At 36.8% G+C, this 27,585-nt stretch overlaps 2 protein-coding genes across 6 annotated transcripts; one reads left to right on the plus strand and one right to left on the minus strand.

The window, feature by feature from the left end:
* Positions 1-252: 252 nt before the first annotated feature.
* Positions 253-10,649, minus strand: LOC114467817 (dehydrogenase/reductase SDR family member 7C-B-like). Of its 2 annotated transcripts, XM_028454271.1 has the most exons (8): positions 10,517-10,649; positions 9,663-9,747; positions 5,667-5,844; positions 3,982-4,094; positions 2,557-2,767; positions 2,387-2,479; positions 1,334-1,486; positions 253-1,253 (listed from the first exon to the last, which is right to left on the minus strand). In XM_028454271.1, exons 2-8 carry the CDS (start codon positions 9,714-9,716, stop codon positions 1,042-1,044), a joined length of 1,014 nt encoding a protein of 337 aa, XP_028310072.1. In that variant the 5' UTR covers positions 9,717-9,747; positions 10,517-10,649; the 3' UTR covers positions 253-1,041. The 2 variants fall into 2 exon arrangements, with proteins under 2 accessions (XP_028310072.1, XP_028310073.1); XM_028454272.1 differs by lacking the exon at positions 9,663-9,747.
* A 1,061-nt stretch (positions 10,650-11,710) lies between these two features.
* On the plus strand, positions 11,711-25,807 carry LOC114467809 (splicing factor U2AF 65 kDa subunit-like). 4 transcript variants are annotated; one of them, XM_028454257.1, is made up of 11 exons: positions 11,711-11,887; positions 13,015-13,189; positions 14,866-14,969; positions 15,387-15,541; positions 15,643-15,759; positions 16,948-17,086; positions 17,174-17,253; positions 20,690-20,812; positions 21,744-21,830; positions 23,891-24,133; positions 25,178-25,807. In XM_028454257.1, the coding sequence occupies exons 1-11, from the start codon at positions 11,839-11,841 to the stop codon at positions 25,325-25,327; spliced, it is 1,422 nt and encodes a 473-aa protein (XP_028310058.1). In that variant the 5' UTR covers positions 11,711-11,838; the 3' UTR covers positions 25,328-25,807. The 4 variants fall into 4 exon arrangements, with proteins under 4 accessions (XP_028310058.1, XP_028310059.1, XP_028310060.1 ...); XM_028454258.1 differs by having other exon boundaries at positions 25,196-25,807; XM_028454259.1 differs by having other exon boundaries at positions 20,690-20,780.
* Positions 25,808-27,585: the final 1,778 nt, after the last annotated feature.

A 27,585-nucleotide genomic window follows, 5' to 3' on the forward strand; every position in this document is an offset into this window, starting at 1 on the left:
TTGTGTATTTTTCTCTCTTAGTGCATGTGTATTTTGTTGTCGTTTGTTCTTTTTATTATTCTGTATATCTTTCTCTTATTGTGTGTGTTTTTTGTGAGTTGCTGGTAAAATTTAGCATGAAAAATAAACATAAAATCCCCGTATTTTCAATGTTTTTATTTGTAAAATGTTCTCTCTCATTCTCTTTCTCTCTCTCTCTCTCTGAAGTACCACCTGTAGTGAGACCGCGTACCCCCATTTGAGAAACACTGGTTTAGATTGATCTCATGTGCAACTTTATTGTAAAAAAAAAATTCAAATCTGATCAATTTAACCTTAAACAGTCATTTAATTGTCTTTCCCTTTATTATGAAAAGCTGAAAAATAAGGCATTTTGTAGGCTTGACTGACTTTGGTAGGAGTTCATCTATGAAGGAGTAGCTCAAAGTAGAGCTGCTCCTCCTCCTCCTCCTCCTCATTAGAAGGACATCTCAGAACCTAAGGCTGTATCAGAATAGCCCCTCCTATCTCCTTTCCTATCCACTTTTCCTTAACCCCTGGGTGTTTAAGTGGCGGCCATGATAAGGACCATTCCAATTCTCTAAAAGTTAAGGAAAGGAGGCTCAATGCTTCCTTTATAACCTCCTTTAGCCTTGGAAACACTGATGCATTCTTTACCAAAGGAGACTACGTAATGCTGACCCATAATTCCTTGTGGAGGCAACATTTAAAGGGACCCGCTCATCAGAGTGTTCACGAAAACTCACCATGACTGAAAAAGGGATGGAAATCATCAAAGTTACCCATACAATAATATGCCTTGAACAATTTTAAATAACTTAAAATTAATATCTTGTGATATGAAGCCATACTATCAGATTATAAATGACATAAAAAGGAGCACAATACAAAGGAATAGGAGGGAATAAGTCGCCTTATAATGCTAACTACTGCCACCTAGTGTCATGAAAGTGTATTGAAATACCAAATTGCACCTACTGATTAAAACCGCACGATCATCTTTACGTTTTATGTTCCCTTTCTTAATAATTTCATCCACATTTATTCGGAGGTGGCACCGACGGCGGCGGCGTTGTTCACGCCTGCCGCCATCACTGAGAAGAAGACGTTTGGCACGAAGGACCGAGCGTAGACGGCCATCTTTGGGAGCGACGGAGCGATCACCACCTCTCGTCTCTTGTTGTTCAAAGTCTTGACGATCTCAGCGGTCGCCTCGTCTGGAGAAACGCCGAGAGGTTTCTGTAGGTAGAGAACTGAGAGCAGAGGGACGCGTTTAGTCACACTGAAACACCGTCATCATCAGGAACAAAGGTTTCTGCTGATTTCTACTCACGGGACCAGATGGACTTTGAAGGCGCGGCCGTGGTTTGGGACGGCGAGCTGGAGATGAAGGTGTGGTTGATGGTGCTGACGGAGATGCCGTACTCCTCCACCTCAGCCCTCAGGCAGTCAAAGAAGGCCTGGACTGCGTGTTTAGACGCAGCATCTGGAAAAACAACCCAGACGAGGTCTTAGTGAGAAATGTTTTCATGTCAGAAATTAGAGAAACCACACTGTTGTCATTCTGTGCCAGAACATTTTTTATTTTTGTTTGTGTATTCTGTTGTTGTTTGTATATTCTCTCATTTTGCATGTTTTTGCTTTTTTTGTATGTTTTTATTTTGTGCGTTTTAGTTGTTTTATGTATTTCTTTTTATGTATTTCTGTTGTTTTGTGATTTTGTAGTCATGTTTGTGTGTTGTTGTTATCGTTTTGTGTGTTTTTGTTGTTGTGTTCTGCGTATTATTGTCCTTCAGTGTGATTTTCTGACATTTTGTGTATTTCTGTAGTCGTTATATGTATTTTTCTAACATTTTGTTTATTTTTTGAGTAATTTTGTGTATTTCTATAACATTTTGTGTATTTCTGGAGTCACTTTTGATTTTTTTCTGACATTTTGTGTATTTCTGTTGTAATTTTTTGTATTTTTCTGTGATTTTTGTAGTCATCTTGTCTTACATTTTATGTATTTTTCTTACATTTTGTGTATTTTTTGTCATTTTTAAAATGTTTTTAAAATTTTGTCACTTTTTATACTTTTCTGACATTTTGTGTATTTATGTTGTCATTTTTTGTATTATTCTGTGATTTGTGTGTATTTGTGTACTTGTCTTACATTTTGTGTTTTTTTTTAATCATTTTTAAAATTTGTATGACATTTTGTGTATTTCTCTAGTCGTTTTATGTATTTTTCTGTGATTTTTGTGTATTTTTCTGTTGTCACTTTTTGTATTTGTCTGACATCTTGTGTATTTCTGTAGTCATTTTGTGCACGTAATCTTGGAAGCCAGCAACCCCGAGTGAAGGAACATGCTTAAAGAACGGATGACTGGATCTCTAAACTCACAGGATGTCCTAAAAGGCACAGCCAGCTTCCCCTGGATGCTGTTCACCAGGACCAGATGACCACTCCTCCTGGAGATCATGGAGGGCAGCACACCTACGACACAGGAACAGTCCATCAAAGCCTGGACCAGTACCAGTACCATGACCTCTGACTTCTGACCTTGTCCCCACCTTTAGTTAGAGCCACTGGCCCGAAGTAGTTGTTGTCCATCAGTAGTTTGTCCACCTGTAGAGACAGACACTGAGCGGGAGCTTTGACCTTCATGCTGCCGTTGAAGATGATGATGTCGAGGCAGCCGTAACACTCCAGGATCTCAGCGATGGCGTCCTGCATGCTGCCTGTGTCGCCCAAATCCAGCAGCACCAACTTTGGAGGGAAAGTCTGCAGAAGATGGAAATATTGAAAAAGTCACCAGAGAAGTTTTATTAATGCAGCAAAACATTTTATATGATTGAATACATCATTTCTAATAACTGATAGAAGAGTGACCTCCTTCAAAATAAAAGCACAATATTGCTTGTTTTTCTGCACTGGGTTAAAGCAATAATCTTTGTATAGTTCATTCTTTGGTTATTTCATTTAAAAAAACAAATTAAAAAAACAAAAAAGTAATGCTATTGGTTATAGATAAGTTCATTGATTTGCTCCAATCAATCAGAGATAATTTTATCAAGGCTACTACTTCATTTTCAGATTTTTTTAAATGATAAAAACTAATATTATCCATTCGGATATTTTTCCTCAAATTGGTGATATACAATATAAATCTCAATCATTTTAATTCAAATGAAGTCTGACCCGAAAGACAATTCAGGGTTAAATTTGCTGATGCAAAATGCCACATAGGCACATTTATTAACAAACACTTGCACAAAATTTGCCACTTTTGGCTTTTTCTTTGTAAAAAAGGACAGCATGTGTGAGTGAGTTTTTAGCGTGGCTTGTTTAGGGGAAGGTTTGGGTTAGAACGCATGCAGAAATCCATCAAAACTGTGCTTTTAACAAGTGTTTATATATATATATGTTTCTATCATCCCTAAATAAATACATCAGATAAAAAAGGCATTTTGTTTACACCAGCAAAATTTAAACAGAAACCAAACCATGATGGTCATACATTTAATTACAACAATGAATCGTAATTTAGGTAGTTTTGCGATTTGTCCCTGAACATACCACCGCCCCTCGCAAGCCTTTACTGTTAAACCTTGTTTAGAAGAACTTTCTGCGAAACTAAAACTGTTTTGTATTTCCGTTTTGGTTTTAATCTGTAAAAAAAAAAAAAAAAAAAAAATCTAAATAAACACCATTTGAAACGGAATAACCAAAGAACCAAACCATACACGGATTCAGATCCATGACCCACTTTTGGGCTTTGAACCCACATGTTGACAACCAGTGGATTTGTGGGGACCTCTAGTGGTCAGAAATATATGACCACAGCCACGTCTGAGATGAAAAGAAAGTGAGAAGAATAGGAACGAGGACTCAAAAATTCACACATTATAAAGAAATGATGTGTAAAGAAGCAACCATTTTTATCAATGAATACATATCTGTGCATGTGTCGTTGCCATGACACTGCCCTCGCTCACCACCGTGGGGTCCGAAGCGTTGGCCAGGTCATCTGCCAGTTCCTCCAGCTTCTCCCAGTTCTTCCCACAGAGGATCAGCCGGGCTCCGCCTTTATGAAACACTCCCGCGCATTCTGCTCACAAAACACACACACACACACTTCCTCACACATCCACCGACACACAAAGTCTACACCAGGGGCGTCAAACTCATTCTAGTTCAGGGGCCAATTACAGAGCGGTTTGATGTCAACTGTGATACAGATTTTATGCAGAAAAACGAGTAATTTCAACATTATTGTGTCCTAGTTTACACTTCTACCTAAACATTAAATACAAAATATGTTAGAAACCGACAATATCCAAGCAATAAGTGACAGATATCAGTCCCAACAGGATCTGCACTTTAAATTTCCTTGACTTTGTGATCAATTTTTATTTAATTAAGGGAAATATGTCATAATTTGAGGAAAATTGAAGGGTTTTTTTTAAAGTTTAACACTAAAAATGACTGTAATCATGTGATATAAGCACTGGGAGTATTGAGTTTACACAATGATTTATGTTTCCTCTGTAATTTTCAGATTTTCCTGCAAACTGAATTGAATGCTTTAAAGGGCCGGATTTGGCCCCCGAGCCGCAAGTTTGACACATGTGCGTTAAGTGGACAAAACTTAAAGATAATATGTTACGGTTTAATTTATTCAGATAAACTCTTTTCATGAAATTTACTTTGATTGTCCAACATGTTTCGACTGCCAACTGTCAGTCTTCCTCAGAGGTGTCTGCTGATTGCTTTGATGTGTCCATATGAGTTATTTTTGGGGTGTGGCCAGCCTGACAGTACTATCAAGCTGTCACCCGATGGACTGTAGCGAAGAGAGTCCAGAGTGTGGGAGAATTTCTTCAAAGCGATCAGCAGATGCCTCTGAGGAAGACTGACAGTTGGCAGTCGAAACATGTCAGGAGTAAATTTCAAAGTAAAAGTTAAAAAAAAGACAAAATGAACATGCTTGAATTAAAATGTAAAGCTATAATGGACGGAAACATATGATACAACAATAAACTTAAAAAAGACAAACATCGCACAATAATCACAAAGTTTAAAAATAAACAATGAGAAATGATAAAAGTATTTAAAAAAAAAAAAAAGAAGTGAAATGCTTGGTTGTGGCTCGGGTTGGATTAGCGGACTGCAAACAACAAACATGGAGGTGTTGGCATAAGACATCATCCCTGGCAATGCTACTATACAAAAGCGGATGAGGCCCAATTTTAATAGAGAAAGATTGTGGGGAAAATCAAGAATAAAATCAAACTGTGGAGAAATTGAAAGTTGAACTACAATATTGGGGTGAAAGTTGAACGATGACTCGGGCCAATTCACTATATACAGTACAACAACAGTCTCCATCCAAACTGGCCCCGATTTCTATTTAATTAAGAGACGTATGTCCTAATTTGAGGAAAATTTAAGGATTTTGTAAGTTTTTTTTAAAGTTTAACACTAAAAATGACTGTAGTAATCATGTGATTTAAACACTGGGAGTGTTGAGTTTACACAATGTTTTATGTTTCCTCTGTAATGTTCACGTTCTCCTGCGGACCAAATCGGATGCTCCAAAGGACCGGATTTGGCCCCTGGGCCATGAGTTTGACACAGGTGGTCTACACGTTCACAAAGCCGTGCTACACGTCTGCGTTACCTTTCCCGAGGCCGGACAAGGCGTCGGTGATCACCACCACTTTGTTGCGAACGGAGGTTTTGGACAACAGGCCCACGACCAGGCCGTAGACGTAGAAGAACCCAGCCGTGAGGACGACCACGAGGGGAACCAGCAGAACCGTGGTGGTCCACACAGAGTCCATGATGTGCTGGAACAGCTGAAGAAGAGGTTTCATGTCAATCATAACGTGCTTTTTTTACACCAAAGGTTAGAGGAGAACGAGGATGATTTTAGGTGGAAACGTGTCTGATGAAGTAAAGATGAGGTTTCATGTGTTGGAGGAACTCTTCTGACTGAAGGAGGAGGGACAATAAGACTGGGATGGTTGTTAGTTCATATATTATTTAGGTTGCTTCGCTACACCAGTGGTTCTTCCCCCTTTCTCTTACTTTTCAATCCATGTACGACCTTTGTCCGACTACATTTTGCTCAGAATTCTCTGAAAAAACAACTACAGAGCGCAATGATGGAATAAATGCGATAACACACATTTTAAATGATCTTATTTTGTAAATAAAAGGAATGAAACAGTATTTATAATGTTTATTTTCATAGTTTTTATCGTTTACATTCATCTCCCTCCTGGTGTGGTTCCAGGTCTGACTCTAATCAAGATCATTTCTATCATCATTTTGTGTGTTTTTGGTGTCATTTTGTGTATTTTGTTGTTGTTTGTTTCTTTATTTTCATTTATTTTTCTCTTATTTTGTGCGTTGTTGGTATTATTTCATTTTGTCTCTCTCAGTGTGTGTGTGTTTTCAGTATCTTATGTTGTTTTGTATGTTTCTCTGTTATTTTTGTGTTATTTGTAGTGATCTTGTGTATTTTTCCTGCATTTATTGTCTTTTTTGTGTGATTTTGTGTATTTTGATGTTGTCTGTCTGTTTCTTTTATTAGTCAGTGTATTTTTCTCTTATTTTGTGTGTTTTTGTTGTCGTTTTGTGAGTTGTTGGTAATATTTAGAGTGACTGTCACTCAATAAACATTATTGATTTAATTTATTAATTTTCCTCTCTGTCTTAAGTACCCCCTGTAGTGCCATAGCGTACCCCTAGGGGTACATGTACCCCCATTTGAGAAACACTGCTCTTGACTACCAGTTCTTATCTCTCAAGACCAGTTGAATGTCACTATGACCAGGGGTGGAGCAGCCGTCGACTCACAATTTATTTATTACATTAATTTACTAAAACTATGATAAAACTGTTATTAAGTCAGAGATACTCAACATGTTGCTCTTTGTCTTAATTTGAGTTCTTATTCCCCAGAAAACCTTAAATGGGGAAAACCTTTTACCTACTTTTTTCTTTTTTTCCTTTGTCATTTTGTAGCTTCCTTTGTCCCATTTTAGCCTTTATTTTTTTCCAAAAAATGTGGTACTTTTTAGTTTTTTCAGATTTTAGCTTCCTTTTGCCAATAAATTTCCCCTTTTGCTAATTTTGGTCAAGTTGTTTTTGACACTTTTATCCAATTTTTGTCCTTTCTTTAATTTTTTTTTGGACACTTTTCATCTAAATAAACTAACTTTTGCCCAATAGATGCCAGTTGTTTCCTTTTTTGCCTTATATTTTTGCCCTTTCTCACTATTATTGGCTATATTTACCACCTGTTTTGTCTTTTTTTTTGCCACTCTTAACTGCTTTTGGCCCATTTTAGTCACTTTTCACTCTTTTTGCCACTTTTGGACCATTTTTTGCAACCTGTTACTAATTTTTTGTCACTTTACTCATCACTGTTAACTCATCACTGTCAAACTAATCAATCTCACTGGACCAATACGTTTTCTACAGTGAATCCCTCTGTAAAAAGTGAGGGGGATGAATTTCAGTTATATGAAAGTGCTGGTGTTGCATCCCCCGCGTCCCCCATGGGTGGGACGCGTCTGACTATGACTCAACACCCACATTTTGTTGATACCACATAAAAGCTCAAAAATCACAGTTGCAGTTCGGCCCAGCCCAAGAGCATAAAATGTCTACTCCCAGTTCTCTGGACACATTGTTGCTTCTGATACTCGGCTGCATGCGAGCGATTTGCAGAAGCAACGGGGTCTTAAATTGCGTTCCAGCACCGCAGGTAGTGCTGTGAACCGCGTGTTGACCACAGTTGGAGTTGTAGCTGAGTTAATCTGTGGGTTTGTTTGTTTCTTTATAGCACTGTTTTCACAATAACTTCTTTCAGATCATAAACAAATGTATTTACAAATCTGCTGACTTTGCTGTTTCTCCTCTTAATGCCTAAATAATAGATCAAATCCCATTGGTCGAGGCTACAATTTACCTCTGAGTACACACCTCGATATCCAACCCGATAACGACTTCACTCACTTATTTATATATTTTTTTGAGGTTTTTTTTTTAATTATTATTTTGAATTTCATTAAATTGGCATTGTTTTTTAGAACTACAATAACTCCTTTAACCTCCACCTTATCATCGTGAAATGAGCGTTAGCTTTAAGAATGAAAGCATACTTCCTAAATGGAGAATTATGATGATGCCATGAACATTGTTTAGGATCTATCCCAGACATGGGCAACTGCTTTCATTGTGTGTGGCCTTCAAAACAAACAGACGAAATAGAAAAATACACAAAATGACAGAAAAATGCACAACATGACAAAGAAATACACAAAATGACAAAAATACAAAAGAAAGACTTAAAAAAGACACACAACATTAAGGAGACTCAATGAAATAACCACAGTTTGACAGAAAAATATACAAAATACAACAAATATACAGAAAAGACTCCAAAATCACACAGTATGTCTACAAAAATACATGTGATAAATCTAAAAGTGCACATAGGATGAAAGAAACTATACACAAAATGGCAAAAGAAATGAAAATGCACAATATGAATAAAGAAATATACAAAATGACTCCAAAAATACATACAAACTGACAAAAATGCACAAAATGATTGCAGAAATACATAAAATGACAACAAATATGCACAGATGACTCCAAAATCACATGGAACGCAAACAAAAATACACAAAATGACTCCAACAACACATAAAAGGAATTCAAAAATACACAAACTGACAAAAATACACAAAATGGCTCCAACAACACATAAAAGGAATTCAAAAATACACAAACTGACAAAAATACACAAAATGGCTCCAACAATACACAAACTGATTTAAAAAAATACACACAACAACTTCAAAAATACACACATTGAGTTGAAAAACATACAAACTGACAAAAATGCACAAAATGTCTCAACGATACACAAAATGATTTTAAAAAAATTCACAAAACAACTTTAAAAATACACAAAATGACTCCAATAATATACACAATGAATTCAAAAATACACAAAATGACAAAAATACACAAAATGACAAAAATACACAGAATGGCTCCAACAATACACAAAATGATTTTGAAAAAATACCCATAACAACTTCAAAAATACACAAAATGAATTAAAAAAAAAAAAAAATGACAAAAATACACAAAACAACTTCAAAAATACACAAAATGAATTAAAAAAAATAAATAAAAATGACAAAAATACACAAAAAAACTTCATAAATACACAAATCCAGTTGAAAAACACACAAACTGATTAAATGCACAAAATTACTCCAATTCACAAAACAACTCCAAAAATACAAATAATGACCAGATTATACACAAAACGGCAGCACAATCAATACATAAAATACATGAAATGACTCCAAAATGACACAGAACTCTTGTATTAAAGCTCAGTTTGGTCCCTGTTCTAAATGCTGATATGAATGTGGATAACGGGACCCTCAGATCAGAGACAGTGTTGTCTGTGGCCCCTGCTGTGATAAAAGTTGCCCATGTCTGAAGTAAACAGACATCTCTAATGGAATCAGACACTCATTGTTTAGGTTTTTATTCAGAATCACCAATGAATGAGTTTGACTTAGTAAAAATGAAGGCGTCTGATTTCTGTGAAATGTCCTGCTACTCATTCAGTGTCTCGTACCCAGAAACTCTCAGCTTGTGTTACATTGGTCTCCGTCTCAGTCTTTAAAACCATATTTAAAACTGATCTAAAGTCCGTGTGAGTTCTGAAACAAAGGCAGAGAAAACATCGTCATCAAACGAAAAGATAAAATCACACCTTGAGTGAATCGTGAGGCCACAACTTTACACAACATGTGAGAAAAAAAGACTCTGAAAACAGTGCAGGTAATAAGAAAGTTATCAAATATCAATGAAAACATGCAGAGAAATGACGTGAAGTTGATGAGCAAAGCACAAAATACACAAATGTACTCAAACACTTAAATGATCAAAAATGGAGGCAAATATAATCACCAAAAAGAGATTTTTTAGAAGAATGAAACAAAAATGTAAAAAAAATAATGTCAAAATTTTGACTTAAATCCATAAATTTAACTTTGAATCAACTTCACATTCATGTATTTTGTCTTCAGGTTGTTATTTTGTGCTCCATTTTTGTCATTTTGAATGAGTTGGAGCTGTTTTTGGCTCCATTTTATGCTTCAATAATAGGTTTAATTCTCTCAATCTTTTTTAACTTCATTATTTGTACTTCTTTTATGCATCTAACTCATCAGCCAAAATGAACTTGCTGGAATTGTTCATGTATGGAGAGAGTTTCCCATGCTGTGTGCTACTGGGAGTGTTGGTGTAACCTTTTGCTTCCACTCTGCTGTGCTTCTAAATATAAATGCACTTTAAAAATAGAGACTTGCTCTCACAAAGGCTCAATGTCACACCGTGCTCGCCCACGTTTCTTCTCCTGATCGACCCACCCATGATGTTTCCAGGACTCTGTTATTAAAGAAACGTGATGAAGCAGCTTCCACTTACTGTTTGCTTTAATTCCACTCCTGAGGAGCTGTAGCTGCAATCCTGTCCTACTCCAACTGGACTGGACTGTAGCAGCAGGACTGGAGGATTTTAGGTCTTTTAATAGCAGCAGCTGAGGAGGGACTGGGAGCTTTTCTCATTCAGGCTGTTGGTATGTTGGAAATGACAGGAAGGTGAAGGCGTGCACAATGTGTGACCCCAGTCCAATCAGCACATGTTACATTAAAGCAGAAAACCACTGACTGTCCTCTCTCTAGTGATTATCTGTTGCAAATTATTCAATACAGTCTCATAGTTTTCCATAACAGGAAATTATTAAATTTAACCTAATTGTTTAAAAAAAAAAAAAAAAGGAAAACTAATTAATTATTCTCTGCAAATATGCCATTGTGATAAAAAATAAATAAAATAAAAACAAAGGCAAACAACTGCCACTCACTTCTCACCGTTCATGTTAATAAACTAGATTTTTTTCATTCCTGAACATCAAATACCTTCATAACAGCCTTTGGATCAAATCTGACACTCAACATTTAATACAGAACAAAATGTAATTATAAAAAATATATTATTATTATTATTATTATTAGGACAAAAACAATATTTAACAGAATATAGTTCAATTTTAGTTGTAATCATATTCAATTATTTGTTTTTTGCAAGTATGCAAGAAATTAAAAGTGATATAATTATGTATCGTGTGTTTTTGTTTGATTTTTTTTTTGTTTTTGTTTGACGAACACATGAGAACATGCAAACTCGTGCACATAAAAACAGAGGTCACCACAGCTTGAACCCATAAAAAATACATTCAGACATGGTGAAAACATGCAAACTTGTTTTATTTTGTTTTGTTTTATTTTATTTTATATTTTATTATTTTAGTTACTTTCTTGTGCAATATTGTGTCTCACGTTTTAACATGCTTCTGCCTTTTACTTTAAAATGTTCTGCTGTTAGGTGATTGACTGCTGCCAACAAGATTTCGTTGTAATGTTTTATCAGTGCAATGAAAATAACGCTTTTATTTTTTTTTTTTTTTTTTATTTTATTTTATTTTATTTTATTTATTTTATTTTATTTTATTTATTTTATTTTATTTTATTTTATTTTATTTATTTTATTTTATTTTATTTATTATTTTATTTATTTATTTTATTTATTTATTTTATTTTGAAAACCCGTCCAGCAGCGGCGGTGCGTTTATGTCTGGAGGATTTTCTGGCTTCTACTTCAGCACCGACAGCGGGACAGTTCGGCTCCTTTCAGGTTCGGTTCCTCCGCGTTTGTCCGTCTGAAACACACCGACACACCGACTCATCATGTCGGATTTTGACGAGTTTGAGAAGCAGCTGAGTGAGAACCGACAAGGTGAGCGTCAGTTAGCCGCGTTTCAGTCCCTCTGCTCCGGGTCTGTCTCGCTCCGGTTCGTCCGTCCGTCCGTCCAGTGTGTTTTATAAATGAATGACTGTAATAATGTGTTTTTTCTCTTGGCCGTGACTCAGCTCGTTTGTTTTCATCACGTTTGCTTCTTTAACTCTGAACTCCATCCTCGTCCTGTTGGTTCCTCACGTCGGAGATGCGTTTTACATACGGCCGTGAACGCAGTCCGGAACCGGCGAGAGTGAACCGTTAATTTTACCTGAGCGAGACCGAAAGGTGCCGAACTCCGTCTGAATTTACCGCTGTTTTATTCATTTTCCTCCCCTGTGCAGATATAAGCTGACAAAAATGTGTTTTGGTGATTTTTATTATCTCACAGGAAATAATCTAACAATTCGGTATCAACACACCGCCATAAAAATAGACGTTAATAATAATAATAATGAGGTGAATATCAGTTAGGTTTTTTTTTTTTTTTTAATAATTTCTGCTCATAACAAAAAAAAAACAACATTCCTAACTGTAGACTAGTTAATTTGATATGATAATATTAATTATGTAGTTTCTTTAAAAATATAGCAATATTGTTATAACTTTCCTGTTGTTTTTCCCGAATTTGTTATTATATTTGTCTTGTTTATATTTATTTAATTACTGTTTCTTTATAATATATACATGAATTTACCAGAGGTACTATACATTTGTTGCTGGTATCACTCTGTGTATTTAAAATTAATCTGATTTTCAAAATAAACTTCCATTATTAGCCATTCAAAGGGCGTCGAATTAAAGAAAGAAAATCAGTTTGATGTAAAATATGAGCATTAAACTGAGTGTCTTCTTTGGGACCACCAGTTCTAAATATCTGTCCAGCTGATGGCTGCAGTTACACTAACCACCGTAGTGTCACTATGGAGTCTGATTTATACATCCTGCTCTATGCTCCTTTAACTATAAACTGATAAGGACAATAACAGGATGCATGTTTATATTTAACATGTGTTTTTTCTAGTATAGATCAGATCTTGTGACGTATGGCACATTGAAAGCAAATAAAAAATAATCCTCCTGTGACGAAGCTTTGAAACGATGTCAACCTTCCTCCATTTGCACAGAGCGAGAGCGGGAGCGGCACAAAAAGAGGAGTGGCAGTGGATCTCCAAACCGAGGCGACAAACGTCGCAGCTGGAGCAAAGAGCAAGGCAGCCGCAGCCGAGAGAAACGTAGCCGCAGTCGAGAGAGGAGGAGCCGGGACCCCCGCAGCTCGTCCCGGGAGCACAAGAAGCACAGGTCTGCATTCTGATGGTCGCTTTAAACCTTGTTTGATTTCAGACAATTTATATATTTAAATGTTGTAATTGATGTACTAGTGTCAGGAGGGGTTTTCAAAAATGAAACATTTTTGAAATTCATATTAATGTTTATAAATTTGATATTTATATACTAGTTCTAAACAGCCGTGTGAGAAATTCCTGGTAAAGTTAATAAAAAGTTCACAGGACTCAAATGAATGGAGAAGTTCAGACTATTTGGTCCAGAAACACCTCTGGTTAGCTAGCTCATTTAAAACATGTCAACTTTAGGAATCGGAACCGGAATCAAATTTAAAGGATGACCATTAGGGATGTAACTATTCACTCATCTCCCGATACGATTCGATTCACGATACCGGGTTCACGATATAATTCTCTCACGATTTATTTTACAAAATGGGACTGTATACAAATGATGACTGAAAAATATTCCTTTATTTTTTTGGGGGAAAAACTGAACTATTTAGAAAATACTGTACTATTTTCCTTTTATATTTAATTGTCAAAAGAATCCCTTTATAAACTATTCAAAACAATGCAATTTAGCTAAAAATAAATCTTAAATGAAATAAATAAAGGAATAATACAAATGAAGAAGAATCCTATTAATTTAAATTCTGGTTCTATAGTAAACAATGCAAAACTGCATAATAGTTATTTTTCTTTTTAAAAGTGCAACTGAAAATGTATTTTGTGCCTTAACAATTGGACTTAAAAAAAAAAAAAAACAGTCTGCACTGTATTTACGTCAGATATTTGTTTGGACCAGCAGAGGGCGCTGGTAACCCAGTGGTCGGTTGGCATGCAGATATTATTGCAGTGAAGAAGAGATGCTATGCTAGCAGACAGAGCTAATAGAAAAACGTGACTTTTACAGATATTCACGTAATATTACAGATATACTTTTGGTGCTAAAGGGGTAAGGAATCATTTATGAACATGTTTAAGAGTAGAAGGCGGCCAGAAAGAAAGTTGTAGCAGATTCCGCCCGTAGCCTACACTTTTGGACGAGAAGGATAAATAGATAGCGCCCTTTGCTGTTTAAAAAAAGTACTGCGATTCAATTTTCAGAGCATCGATGTGAACCGTGATACCTATGAATTGATTTTTAACTGCCTTATGATTAATCGTTGCATACCTAATGACCAACCCTACTACCGACTCTCTGCTGCCCTGACTCCTGATCACAGAAACACGTGAGGTTACATGTTGGCATTTGAAAGCCAAAACTCAGGTTTCAGAAAATAGTTTATTCTTTTGTCACCCATACCATGTAGGCAATGAAAAAAAGTTGCCTGCATTTACTCTGTGTTGGTGTTTTTTTCTTGTTTCACAAAAGTTGAAGCAGTGCCAGACCCAGCCATGATTTTTACATCCAAGTGAGTATGCAGCTATACAGAATTGGAAGAAAAACATGGTCATATCTTTTTTTTTTTTAAACACCGCGGTATCGGTATGTATCTGTATTAACCGATACTATGCAACTCGGTATCGGTATTGGCATTGGGACCGAAAAAAGGTCATCAGAGCAACACTAGTTATAATTGATGAAATCCTTCTGGTACGTTTTGGTCTCTGTCAACTCAGACCTCAGCACGCGACATCTGACCTCAAACAGACGCTCCGTTCACAGCAGCTCTCTCTGTTTTTCAGCCACTCTCCACGGAGAACCAGGAAGAAAAAGCCCTGCAAGTACTGGGACGTTCCTCCACCTGGCTTTGAACACATCACACCCATGCAATACAAGGCTATGCAAGGTACGAGCACCAGGATTAACCATGGTCAGGCACAGTGATGCAGGCCAGGCTTTAAAGTATAAAATTCCGCAAACAGCACATGCAAAACATGCATGTGAGCTGTTTCTGTGACATGTTGGGGCCTGATTTTAAATAAAGAGAGAGAAAAAAGAATGTTCCCGAGCGGGAATTCCTTTTTTTCCGTCTGTTTTCCACGATCACATAAAATGGGAGGCTCTACATATTTAGTAACTTTCAAAATTTCAATTCCAATTTTCTTCTCCCATCGAGCTAATTCATCTCTTCTTTTCTCTGAAGTTACCAACCAAAGGGATAAATAATGTTAACGTGTTTTTTTTATATGAGGGCGTCGCCATCTTGGAGATTTCAACCAATCAGCGTTCAGTTCACATATCATGTCTCTTTGTGTTGTTTCAGCGGCCGGTCAAATCCCAACGTTAGCTCTGCTAGCTGCGTCCACCACCATTAGCGGCGTGACGGCGACGCCCACTCCAGTTCCCGTGGCCAGCAGTCAGATGACGAGGCAGGCCCGACGCCTCTACGTTGGTAACATCCCGTTTGGAGTCACAGAGGTGGGTGAACCTTTTTCTCCCTTCTCTCTCTCTCTCTCTCTCTCTTTCTTTCTGTGCTGTGATTGGCTGCTTTGTTTTTTGTTTTTGTATTTCTTGGTCAGGAGTCCATGGCCGAGTTCTTCAACGCTCAGATGCGTCTCGCAGGACTTTCACAGGCTCCAAGTAACCCAGTGCTTGCTGTGCAGATCAACCAGGATAAGAACTTTGCTTTCTTAGAGGTACAACTTTACAAGGATTTCAAAATAAGAGTTCATTTTTAATTCAGCTGAATATCACACAGTGGCCACGGTCACGTGATGTTTTTTTTAATTCAAAATTAATTATTCAGAACTAAAGTGTTCTGCTTCATGTTTACATGGAAATATTCATTCTGAATTGAGGTATCCATGACGTGAGTCCTTGTAAATGTCTGCATGTTTATGCTTCCGTCCAGCCACTCTTTTCATTATATACAGGCTCTTAATTAATAAACCAGCCACCTAATTTGGATTTATGTTTAATTCGGAATTTGCCATTTTCATTCCAAATTAAGTGTTTACAAGGTCATTTTAAAGAGGATTTAACTTTTATTCTGAATTAAAGGGGAATCAATGTTCTCGTGTAAACATGTTATTGAGAAACCATGATGTTCCTCTTACACCTTAAAATGTTCAATAATGTGAGCTCAATGTTTTTATTCACAAACCCTGAATAAATTCAACCTAAAGTGACTTTAAAAAACATAAATATTTACAAAATTTCCCTCAGCTAATATGAAGAAAAGTAACGAAACACTGGCCTCTAGTGGTAATAATTTGATTCTGCATTCCTTTAGAAACATGTCCCCTTCAAAATAAAAGCACAAGTTAAGACAGCCTGCTGAGAATTCACTCTTTACTTGTTTTTTTTTTTTTTGGTTTTTTTATATATTTACAAAAAAAAGTCATTATTATAGTGCAGATGCAGATGCAGATATTTTCTGAAAAATATTATCTTTTAAATTTTGTGTAACCTTGTCGTGCTCAGCTAAACTTGTTTACTTTGTTTGTTTAATTAGTATTTAAATGTACACAGAATAGATGCTGACAAAGTAAATGATGAGGTCAGGTATATTTTCTGATTTGAGGAAATTTACATAATATTTTGATAAAATAAATAAATTATGATATGAAACATATTTTATTAGTTCTTTAACTATCTATGTGTTTGTGGTTTGTGTTTAATTAAATTGTAAACAATTATCTTTTTTTATAGAATTTCCATGTCGATTACAATTACATAGGTCAGTTATCTGAACTGAATTACAATTTCATTACGATTATGACAGAAACATATTTTTTTCAATAACAATTACAATTAAAATAAAGTCATACTTGTAAATAATTACCAATTACACAATTACAATTATAATATGTCTCCGTGTGTAGTTTCGTTCTGTAGATGAGACGACTCAGGCCATGGCCTTTGATGGGATCATATTCCAGGGCCAGTCGCTGAAGATCAGAAGACCTCACGACTACCGCCCGCTGCCCGGGATCTCGGAGCAGCCGGCGTTCCACGTCCCAGGTTTGATGTTTGCCTTTGATGTCGTAAATGTTGTTAAAAAAAAAAAAGCAAACGAGTGATGCTTTGATTCTCTGTGTGACGACGTAGGCGTCGTCTCCACCGTCGTCCCTGATTCTCCACACAAGCTGTTCATCGGAGGCCTGCCCAACTACCTCAACGATGACCAGGTACACACACACACACACACACTCCCTGGGCCGCCGGTTGCTTATTTTTGAACTAAAGCTGTTTCCGTTCTTTAAAAATAAAATCTCATAATTTTTGTGGGTTTTTTTTTTTTTTGCATATTTTTTGTCATTTTGTGTAATTCTTTTATGTTGTGTGTTTTTCGGGTCATTTTGTGTATTAATTTTGCATGTCTGGAGTTATTTTGTGTATTAGTGTTGCTGTTTTGTGAGTCTTTTTGTATATTTTTTTGGTAGTTTTTTGTGTTTTTGTCATCATACTTTTGTGATTTTGTGTGCGTTTGTTGTCATTTTGTGGATTTATGTAGTAATTTTGTGGATTTTTGCTTGCTTAGTTGTACCTTTTGTTTTTATTTGTCGTATTTTAGTGTACTTAACTTGTAATTTTCTATTTATGGAGTTATTTTGTGTATTAAACACGCAATTGTAGAACCACTCCTCAAAAAGCCCAATCTGGACCCAGCAGATTTTAAAAAACTTCAGGCCCATTTCTAAACTTCCGTTTTTGTCCAAAGTGTTGGAGAAGGTGGTCTCTGATCAGTTGGTACCCTTCTTGGAGAAACACAACATTTTCGACACTTTTCAGTCCGGTTTCCGTAAGAATCACTCCACGGAAACCGCCCTGCTTAAAGTGTCCAGTGATATTATGATGTCCGCGGACTCTGGAAAATGTGCTGTTCTTGTGTTGTTAGATCTCTCGTCAGCATTTGACACTGTGAATCATCAAACCATGTTGACTAGACTGCGTGACCTGGTTGGACTGTCTGGACCAGTCTTGGAGTGGTTCTCCTCGTATTTGTCGGGGAGGAGTTTTAGTGTCTATGCAAATGAGTTCCTGTCTGACCCTGCTGATTTGCTGTGTGGGGTTCCCCAGGGCTCTGTTTTGGGCCCGATTTTGTTTTTACTCTATATCCTTCCATTAGGGAAAATGATCCAGACCTTTGATGATGTTTCCTACCATTTGTTTGCGGATGATATTCAGCTTTACTGCTCTTTTAAGCCCTCTGAGATCCAGAAATTAAGCTCTCTGCTGAAATGTCTTGCGCAAGTTAAACAATGGCTCGGTGCAAATTCCCTACAACTAAACCCAGACAAAACGGAGGTGCTGGTGTTTGCCCCTGATGACGCTTTGCCAGGGATTCACCAGTATTTGGGCGACCTGAGTTTGTCTTCTAAAACAAGCCTTAGAAATCTTGGCATTATCTTTGACAAAGCAATGTCATTAGAGCACCACTCTAAACTGCTGACAAGGAACTGTTTTTACCAACTGAGGAAAATCTCTAAACTACGTTCAATTGTGTCCAGAGATGATCTTGAGATGATTATCCACGCCTTTGTGTCTTCCCGTTTAGACTATTGTAATAGCCTATTTTCCTGTCTAAACAAAAAGGCGCTGTCTCGTCTCCAGCAGGTACAAAACTCTGCAGCGAGGTTACTGACTCGCACAAACAAAAGGGCCCATATTACTCCCATTCTAAAAGCCCTTCATTGGCTTCCAGTCACTTTCCGTTTCAATTTTAAAATTCTGGTGCTGACCTTCAGAGCCTTGCATGGTCAGGCTCCCTCCTACATTAGAGACTTGTTGTGTCCTTATACCCCCTCCCGGAGGCTGAGGTCCCAGGATCAGAACCTGCTCATGGTCCCCCGTACCCGTTACAAGACCAGAGGAGATCGCTCCTTCCAGGCGGTCGCGCCAACGCTCTGGAACGATCTTCCGTTTTCGCTGCGTCTGCTTGATTCCGTTGATGCTTTTAAGAGCCAACTGAAAACCTATCTGTTTCAGAAAGCATTTTAAAAATTCCAGTGATAAAGGGTTGTTTTATGACCATCATATTTTTGTGACTGCAACTGTAATTTGTATTGTATTGTATGCACTGTATGCATTGTGAAGCACTTTGTGACTCCTGTCTGTAAAAGGTGCTATATAAATAAATATTACTATATTACTATTACTATTATTGTTGCTGTTTTGTGAGACATTTTGTATATTTTTAGGTAGTTTTGCTGTCATTTGTGGGTTTTTTTTGTCATTTTGTGTACTTTTATTATTTTGTGTGTGGCCGTTTGTTGTACTTTTGTTCATATTTATTCTGATTTTGTTTTGTGTATTTTACTCTTATTTTTGTATATCTTCAGTTCATTTGTGTATTTATGTTGCTGATATGTGCGTTTTTGAAGTTTTTTTGTATATTTTTTTAAGGTTGTTTTGTGTGGTTTTGTTGGGTTTTTTGTGTGTATTATGTGTTCTTTTTACTGTAGTTGCTCATGTCTTCTTTAAAGAATGCAACATGTCAGATTGAGCTACACATTTGTAACCTTTCATTGACCCTTTATTAACGTGCCGCCGTTTGACGCTGGCGCTGCGTTGATTCTCACAGCTCTTTCATTTTTGTCCCCCCACTCTGTCCCCAGCAAACTAAGATACTTAAGTTTGTTCACTAGTTCACTGCCATGCCAACATGTAACACAAGGCAAGTAAAGACCCTCTGGTCCCCACACGGACGCTCTGCCAGCTGACACGCTCCTTCACTGGCTTTGTCTTTCTCCCATCATGCATTTGGGCCACGTTTAGGGCCCAGATCACTTACTTTTAGTAGCAGTTTATAGTCATTTATTTGTTGTTTTCTTATTAGTTTTTTTTTTTTTTCTCTTTTTTTTTTAATCTATTTTTCTCTTTCATTTTTTCCCGTCTTTTTCTTCTTTTTCTTTTTTTCTTAGAGAAAGAAAAAATCTGAAAAAAAAGAAAAACAAAGAAAAAAGGGGAAAAAATGATTTTAAAAAGTGGGGAAAATAATAATTTATTTTAGGTACTGCATGTTAGAAAGGAGAGACGTTTGGTTTTTTAAAAAGTGCACAAAATCCTATTTTTGATCATTTATTTGCATATTATATTATTATTTATTAACATTTGCACCTATTTGAATATTAAAAAAAATACTAAATGTGCAGGTTACTGATGATAGTGATAGTTAATGCTAAAAACAACCAATTTGCTATAGGATTAGAAGGCTAAATTGGTTTAAATACATTTTTCCTTAAAAATAAAATCCATAAAAATCAAAAACATATCATTCACACAGAAAATGAGTCCTAATGGGTCCTAAAGCTACTTCTAAAATTGCTTGAAAAAGGTTAGTTTGGGTCCTTCTATGTATCTGTCCTCACAAAAAGTGACACTTTGTGGTTAAGTTATAAAAGAATCTGTAATTTTAAGTTTAAAAGCAGTTTTTCTTTAATAAAATGATCCCGTCAACCCTTTTTTTGTTCATTTCTGTGTCTTTTTCCCTGAACTTTACAGTAAATATTCCTGTGAAACATCAACTTAAATCTGTGTCTGATTACACAACACACACACACACACACGGAGAATGTAACGTGTTTGAAATAAAACGAAGCCTCGTCTCCCTCGTGTTTGCAGGTGAAGGAGCTGCTGATGTCGTTCGGGCCCCTAAAAGCATTCAACCTGGTGAAGGACAGCGCCACGTCCCTGTCCAAAGGTTACGCCTTCTGTGAGTACGTGGACGTCGGCGCCACCGATCAGGTAACGTTGGTCGGGGTGAGGTCCATAGGCGGAGTTTGAGATTCTTGCCGGGCGGGGGAAGATTTTTGCCAACCACAATGTGTGTGACATATACAATAATGTAAAAATGATTAGTAACATAATTGATAATATTGACTACAAAAATTTACGTCAACATGTCGTTTAACCCCTCAGGTCCACCGTCCCAAATACGGGTCAAAACGCATGTTGTCACTCATTCATCAAGGGATTAAATGCTTCTCAAATGCAGGAACAGCATATCACAGGTTTCTAAGACAACCATCACAGTAAACATAGTCAATTATTTTGTCAAAAAAAAATGTGGACAGAAACATGGCAGTACTCCTCACCTTTAAAGTGATGCCATGTTTTACTGAATCCATATATTCCATCTAAAGTGGTCTCAGAATCTTCCTCAGATATTCAAAAATCCAATGAATCCCAGCATTTAGTCCAAAACAGTAAAACTGAAAATGAAATGTAACGTCCTATTTACAAGAAGAAAGCGGCTCCGCCCTGATTTTTTTTTTTTTACTTTTTTATCTCTGTGAGACTTTTTAGATGAATGTTGTAAATTCATGATAAAATCTCTCTGCTTCGTTTTTGCTGCAGTACCATCCATGACCTGCTGGGTGCAGTGTCGCTTCACCATTTACATTGTGAAGAAGAATTGCACAACAGAAGACGAACCAAGTCACATGACTCGAGCGCCAAAAATTATTGTTATTGTTTTTTAAAATCAACAAATTAATTAATATATATTTTGTACAGTCACTGTGTTTTATGGCACTTAAAATATTCGTATATTATGTGTGTACATTTTATTTTCTCAAATGAATTTGGGAAAACGGTAATAAAAACTCAAACTCTGTGTATGGTGAGGTCATCAGCTGTGTTTGTCTGTGATCCATGATGGTCCGTGATCCTCCAGGCAGTGGCCGGACTCAACGGGATGCAGCTCGGCGACAAAAAGCTGATCGTGCAGAGAGCGAGTGTTGGAGCCAAGAACGCCAACCCTGTGAGTATTTCCACCGTAAACGCAGCCATTGTTTGAAGATTGGAGTCGTGACTAGGGATGGAACCATATCTAAATCTCACGGTTCGGTATAATTACGATAGTAACCTTACGGTACGATATTTATTGGGATATTGTGGGAAAGTTCACGGTTTTACAGGAAGGCACACAGTAATGCTAACAATAACAATATATGTATATATATATATATATATATATATATTTGTTTATTTTTTTTTTTTGCTCTTTTATTCTACAATATAAAACGTATCCACAGACTGCCACTCTATGCATATGCAGCGCCCCTTATTGGCCAGTTTAGGTCACATGATAGATGCACCACGTGACTTGATCCGTCAGTTGTATTTTAGCTCATATTTATTTTTAGCTACCCCGCTAACCCTTTTATTTTAGCCCTAACCCTAACCCTTCACCTAACCCTATCCCTAACCCTAAAATGTTTATTTTTGTCTGATATGTATTTTTAAAGGTGAAATGTTAAAATGAAAAAATGTATATGTCAAATGTGGGATTCGAACTCACATGAGCGGAAGGAAGAATCCTTGAGTGCGCACATAACGCTTATGTAGAAAAAAAAGAAAAGGTCCGGAAACGTACCCATAGTCCCGGGGGCTATGACAACGTTTAACATGTCTGCAGACACTTTCTTTATTTTATTATGCAAACGCAAAAATACAAGAATTATATATTACTGGATACGCATACTTTTTGTGAATGATGAACGTTGAGAAATTGTCTGTTCACTGTTTTGACTGTATCTATTGTCATACTTTTAGATTTATAATCTTATAAACTGAATACTGCCTACTAACAGATACAGATTATTAACACTCTGATCAACTCTACACAAACAGGCTGATTTGCATCCTACTTATGCATTATTGTGAGTGGGCGTGTCTATAGACGGAACACTGACTTCCTCCTCCCTGCGCGGTGACGTAGGACCAGAGGACGGCCCGCCCTCCTCCAGCCCACTTTGTAGCTGAGCTCATGGTGCTTCATAAACACGAGACAGAGCGTGGGGGCGGGGCGTTTGCCGGTACATAAATAGACTGTTGAAAATACATACCTAGCATTGTGCGAAGGACGCTGAAATGCTCAGCTTTGTGGGCGTGTCTGTTTACATGTCAATCACAGCAGAAAGCTTCCTGGAGGCGCGGCTTCTCCAGCTCAGTGCCGTGTCAAATTTGTCATCAAAGTGGGAATGAGTCATCAAATTGTAGCGAGGTGTTTGTGCTCACCCTGCAGTAAGAAAGGAGCAAATCACCCTCTAACTAACGATTGAGGGAATCAATGAAAAAAACACTTTGGACATGTGTATGAAGCACTTTGATGTTTAAAGCACAGAAAAGGTAATTTAGCTTAACATGGGCCCTTTAAAGTATCCACTAACCTTTTAAAACCCTCGTTGTCAACAACAGAAAACGGCCGTAACTGCACGACGTATCTTGTTATTTCTTGAGCTGTTCAGAGGGAGTTTGGTTGTAGATGCTTCCTTTAGAGGTTTTTTTATTGACCAGACTGGATTGTTTGTTTGACGCACTCCTTAAACTTTTCTAGATGTCAGGTTGTTAAGTGGCTTCTCATGTTGCTCGTATTTCCGTTAGAGTAGCGCACGTTACGCTAGCAGTGTTTGTTATTGTCCAGCTTTTCTCCCTGATGGTTTGCTGATGCGGTGAAACCAAAATGTTTCCACACCTCTGACTTGTAGTCGTTGCATCATGCACAGGTTCTTCAAACTCCTCCTTTCCTCACTCCACTGGCTGCCTCCATCCGCCACAGTTCACACGCCATTGGCTCAACCGCCTGCAACTTACTGTATGACGACACCCCAAAGCATTATGGTAGTTGTAGTTTACTGTGAAACAGTCCACTACAGCCAACCCAAAAACATAATGTTAAGCACATTATTTTATGCTGTGACATAACCTCGATATGGTCAATACCGTGACATTCCTAGTCGTGACACAAACTCCATGTGAGGAATTTAGAAAACTGTGAGAAAAGAAGGAGCTCTGAGCTGTTCTTTGTTCGGATTGCAGACGTCCATCACCGAGACCCCGGTGATGCTCCAGGTTCCTGGGCTCCAGGGCCTCCACAGCTCAGGTTCTCCCACGGAGGTGCTGTGTCTCCTCAACATGGTGATGCCGGAGGAGCTGGTGGACGACGACGACTACGAGGAGATTCTGGAGGACATCCGCGAAGAATGCTGCAAGTACGGCAGCGTGCGCTCCATGGAGATCCCCCGGCCCGTGGACGGCGTGGAAGTACCCGGCTGTGGGAAAGTACGTACGGAGAGGGTCCCACTTTATTTTGTGGAGGAAGAGAAGGACTTTAAAAAACCTTTTTCTAATTATTATTTGCTCATTTAATTTCTTCCATTGGACAGAGGGAACATAATCACTCATAGAGCCTTTTTAAAATAATTGTTTTGGATATTGTACGTCAATTAAAAGATGAAACTATTTTAGCGGCTCCACTCGGAGCTTCTCATCTTATCCTTAAAGGGATCTTCCACTGTTTTTACAAATCTGGCCTAAAATCTTTCAAATGTCCTTATTAGAAGATCTATGCTTAACAATTATGTACCATATATTTGTTTTATTGCTTTTTAAAAATCTGACTACTTTTTATCGTTTTAGAGCCTGTGTTCCTCCATCTTGAAATTACAAGATTGATGATGTCACACACATTGTTTTCTATTGGAGTGAAACATTCAGCCTGCTTTTTTGATCATTTAACTGCTTTTTCGCTCAAAATGCCAACTTGTGCTGCTTTTGGTTGCTTCAAAAAACCAGGAAAAATTAAAGATGCCAATGTAACCCTCTTTTGCAGTAGACAATGAAGCAGAGAAGAAGCGCTCTCTTAAGGCACCTTTAATGTTCCTTAAGCTGTTGCTATTGCTAATGTTAAGTTAATGTTTAGTTAATGCTAATGGTGATGTTATGTTAATGCTTGGTTAATGCTAGATTAACACTAATGCTCATGATAATGTTAGGACAATGCTAGATTAATGTTAATGCTCGGCTAGTGTTAATGCTAGGCTAATGTTAATGTTAATACTAATGTTTGGTTAATGCTAATCTAATATTAGGTTAATGCCAATGCTAAGCTAATGTCAGTTTAATGTTTAGCTAATGCTAGTGATGGGTTGATGCTATTGCTAGGCTAATACTGCATGCATCCTCAGTTGCATTTTATTCAGGAAATGCAAATATTGTAGTAATTATTAGTTACAATTAGTTTTAATTGTCTAAAAAGGACATCCTGTTACCGGGCAGAATAATAACTATTGTGTGTTTTTTTTCTTTTTTTCCTTGTGCTGACAGTGTTGCGTTACCTTTCAGATCTTTGTGGAATACGTCTCTGCTGCTGACTGTCAGAAAGCCATGCAGGCCCTCACAGGACGTAAGTTCGCCAACAGGGTGGTGGTCACCAAGTACTACGACCCCGACATGTACCACAGACACCAGTTTTAACAGCACAGAACGCTTCGTCCTTCACTGAATGTTGGTGGAAGCTTCATTTAGAGGCTGATCATCATTGCACAAGATGAACTCAACTCGCTCCGGACAAAAAGGCGCTGTAGTTTAAAACTTCGCAGTAGAATGAATGTGACATGCTAATGCTAATGCTAGTACTGCCTGACATCGCCAGTAAAGCTGTCTATGATGTTCGCACTGCAGAAGACAAAACACCAGTCAGATGTTTAGATTTCCCTCATGAGCACAAACTCCTTCATATTTTACATTTTAAGACATTTTACATTTATATTTGTCGTGTTGTTTATTTTTCTATTTATTTGTGTTTTACAGCTGAGTCACTTTAATGTTCCTTAATGCAGAGCTTTTATCTTACTGCACATTAAGACCAACAATTGTGGGAATGTAAATATGAAATACACAAGATGACTACAAACAAATGTACAAAACAACAAGAAAAATAAAAAAAAGTTACTCATCACGTGTGAAACAACTAAAACACACAAAATAACTCCAAAAACACGCAAAAATGAATACATAAATAATAAAATACGCTTCCAAAATCACATAGAATAAACACAAAAACACAGAAAGTTAGAGAAAACTAAACAAAATTACAATAAAAATACACAAAAACACAGAATATTAACAAAAAATATACACAATGTCAAGAAAAACACATAAAACCTTTAATTCTTTCCAGTGTTAATCAGAATCAGAAATACTTTATTTATACCAGGACGAAATTACGTACGTTACAGAAGCTCAAGAAATATTACAATTTAAAAAAGAATAAACGCTAAACAAAGAAAGAGAAAGAAAAACGTACATTATTAAGTGAAAAACTGTTAATTAAATAAGGGTTAAATACAAGTGCACACATTACAGTAGAAAGAAAAATAATACAAATGCACAAATATAATACAGATTTATACAATAACAATAAAGCTCAGATCAGTCATTTTTTTGTTGATAATGTGACCCTCAGATCAGATAAAATCACAGTTTTGTGGCCCCGCTGTGATAAAAGTTGCCCACGTCTGGTTAACATTGTTACAAACAATACAGTAGAGGGAAAATGTTGGGCTGTTGCTGCACTTTTATCACTTCCCAAGGTCCAACAAATCCTAACAGGTGGAAACATCTGCAAAGTGCTTCCAGAAAAGTATCATAGCAATAGTTCTCACTGCTGTTGTTTACGTTACGAGTAGCAGAAGCTACGCTAAACTAGCCTGTCTTTAGGAACCGTCTGTTCACTGAAAACATGATACGTTTATCGTTTTAATAACACTTTGTCACAGAAGTTGCTGGAGAAACAAATTCTGACAATTTTGCCAAGAAAAAGTCATTTAATTTATCGCAACCAACACTGAACAATAAAAAAATGCACATTTATTTCTTGAGGGTTTTTTTGTTTTAAATCTAATAAATTATTGGAAAAAGTGCAATTTAATGAAAAATATTATATATTTTCACCTAAATAATAAAGAACTAAAGGAAACTATCTACTACATGTGTCCATTATTGTTAGAAAATTGGGTAACATAATTATTTTCTCTACAGTACAGGATGTGTTTTAACTGTCGCAAATGAGTATTTTCGCATCACCGTTTACAAATATAAACCACATTATTTAGGTTGTGTAATTATTTCGGTTCATTTTGCATTTTTTTTTAAATGATATAATTGTAAACTGCAGTTAAAGTTAAGTGTAACTATCTGTGCTTTTGTTTTGAAAGGCTAGAGGTGAATGCCTTGTGATGCTGAGGTTCACTTAACAAAGCAACCGGTAAGCGGCACACATAATAAGGAAGTAGCGTCCCCAGGAATAGGATGGATAGCACTCTCCCTCTGTTTTGTATAAGATTATGACATCAAAAAGTCAAGAAAAGACAACAGGATCCCTATGAATAAATATGAAACAGGATAAAACTACATGCAAATATTAATAGAAATAGAGAATTTAAAATGACACTTTCATATTTTTACAAGATTTTATTGCATTTTTGTTGTTTTGACGCTCTTTTTTTTTTTTTTGCACACTTCAGACATGTGCTTGAGGTCATCTGTGTAATTTAAAATCATGTTTGTGTGCTGGTTAAAAAAATAGAAATAATAAATAAAGGCCATTTTGGATGAACTTTAATCATCCAAATAAGTTGATGAGATTTGCCTGTTTTTCTGTAACAGAAGATAAATAACATTAATTAAAACAAATTGTCTATATACGTACATATATAACAACAGGAGGAAAA

Source organism: Gouania willdenowi, chromosome 8 (assembly GCF_900634775.1).
Source record: "Gouania willdenowi chromosome 8, fGouWil2.1, whole genome shotgun sequence".
NCBI classification, from domain to species: domain Eukaryota; kingdom Metazoa; phylum Chordata; class Actinopteri; order Blenniiformes; family Gobiesocidae; genus Gouania; species Gouania willdenowi.

Coding starts and splice junctions, on each gene's coding strand:
- LOC114467809 (XM_028454257.1), top strand. CDS start 11,839: ATGTCGGATTTTGACGAGTTTGAGAAGCAGCTGAGTGAGAACCGACAA. Junction 14,970..15,386: donor GCAATACAAGGCTATGCAAG/GTACGAGCACCA, acceptor GTGTTGTTTCAG/CGGCCGGTCAAATCCCAACG. Junction 17,254..20,689: donor ACTACCTCAACGATGACCAG/GTACACACACAC, acceptor TCGTGTTTGCAG/GTGAAGGAGCTGCTGATGTC.
- LOC114467817 (XM_028454271.1), bottom strand. CDS start 9,716: ATGGTTTTAAAGACTGAGACGGAGACCAATGTAACACAAGCTGAGAGT. Junction 5,845..9,662: donor CACAAGCTGAGAGTTTCTGG/GTACGAGACACT, acceptor CCTCTTCTTCAG/CTGTTCCAGCACATCATGGA. Junction 2,480..2,556: donor GCCAGTGGCTCTAACTAAAG/GTGGGGACAAGG, acceptor CCTGTGTCGTAG/GTGTGCTGCCCTCCATGATC.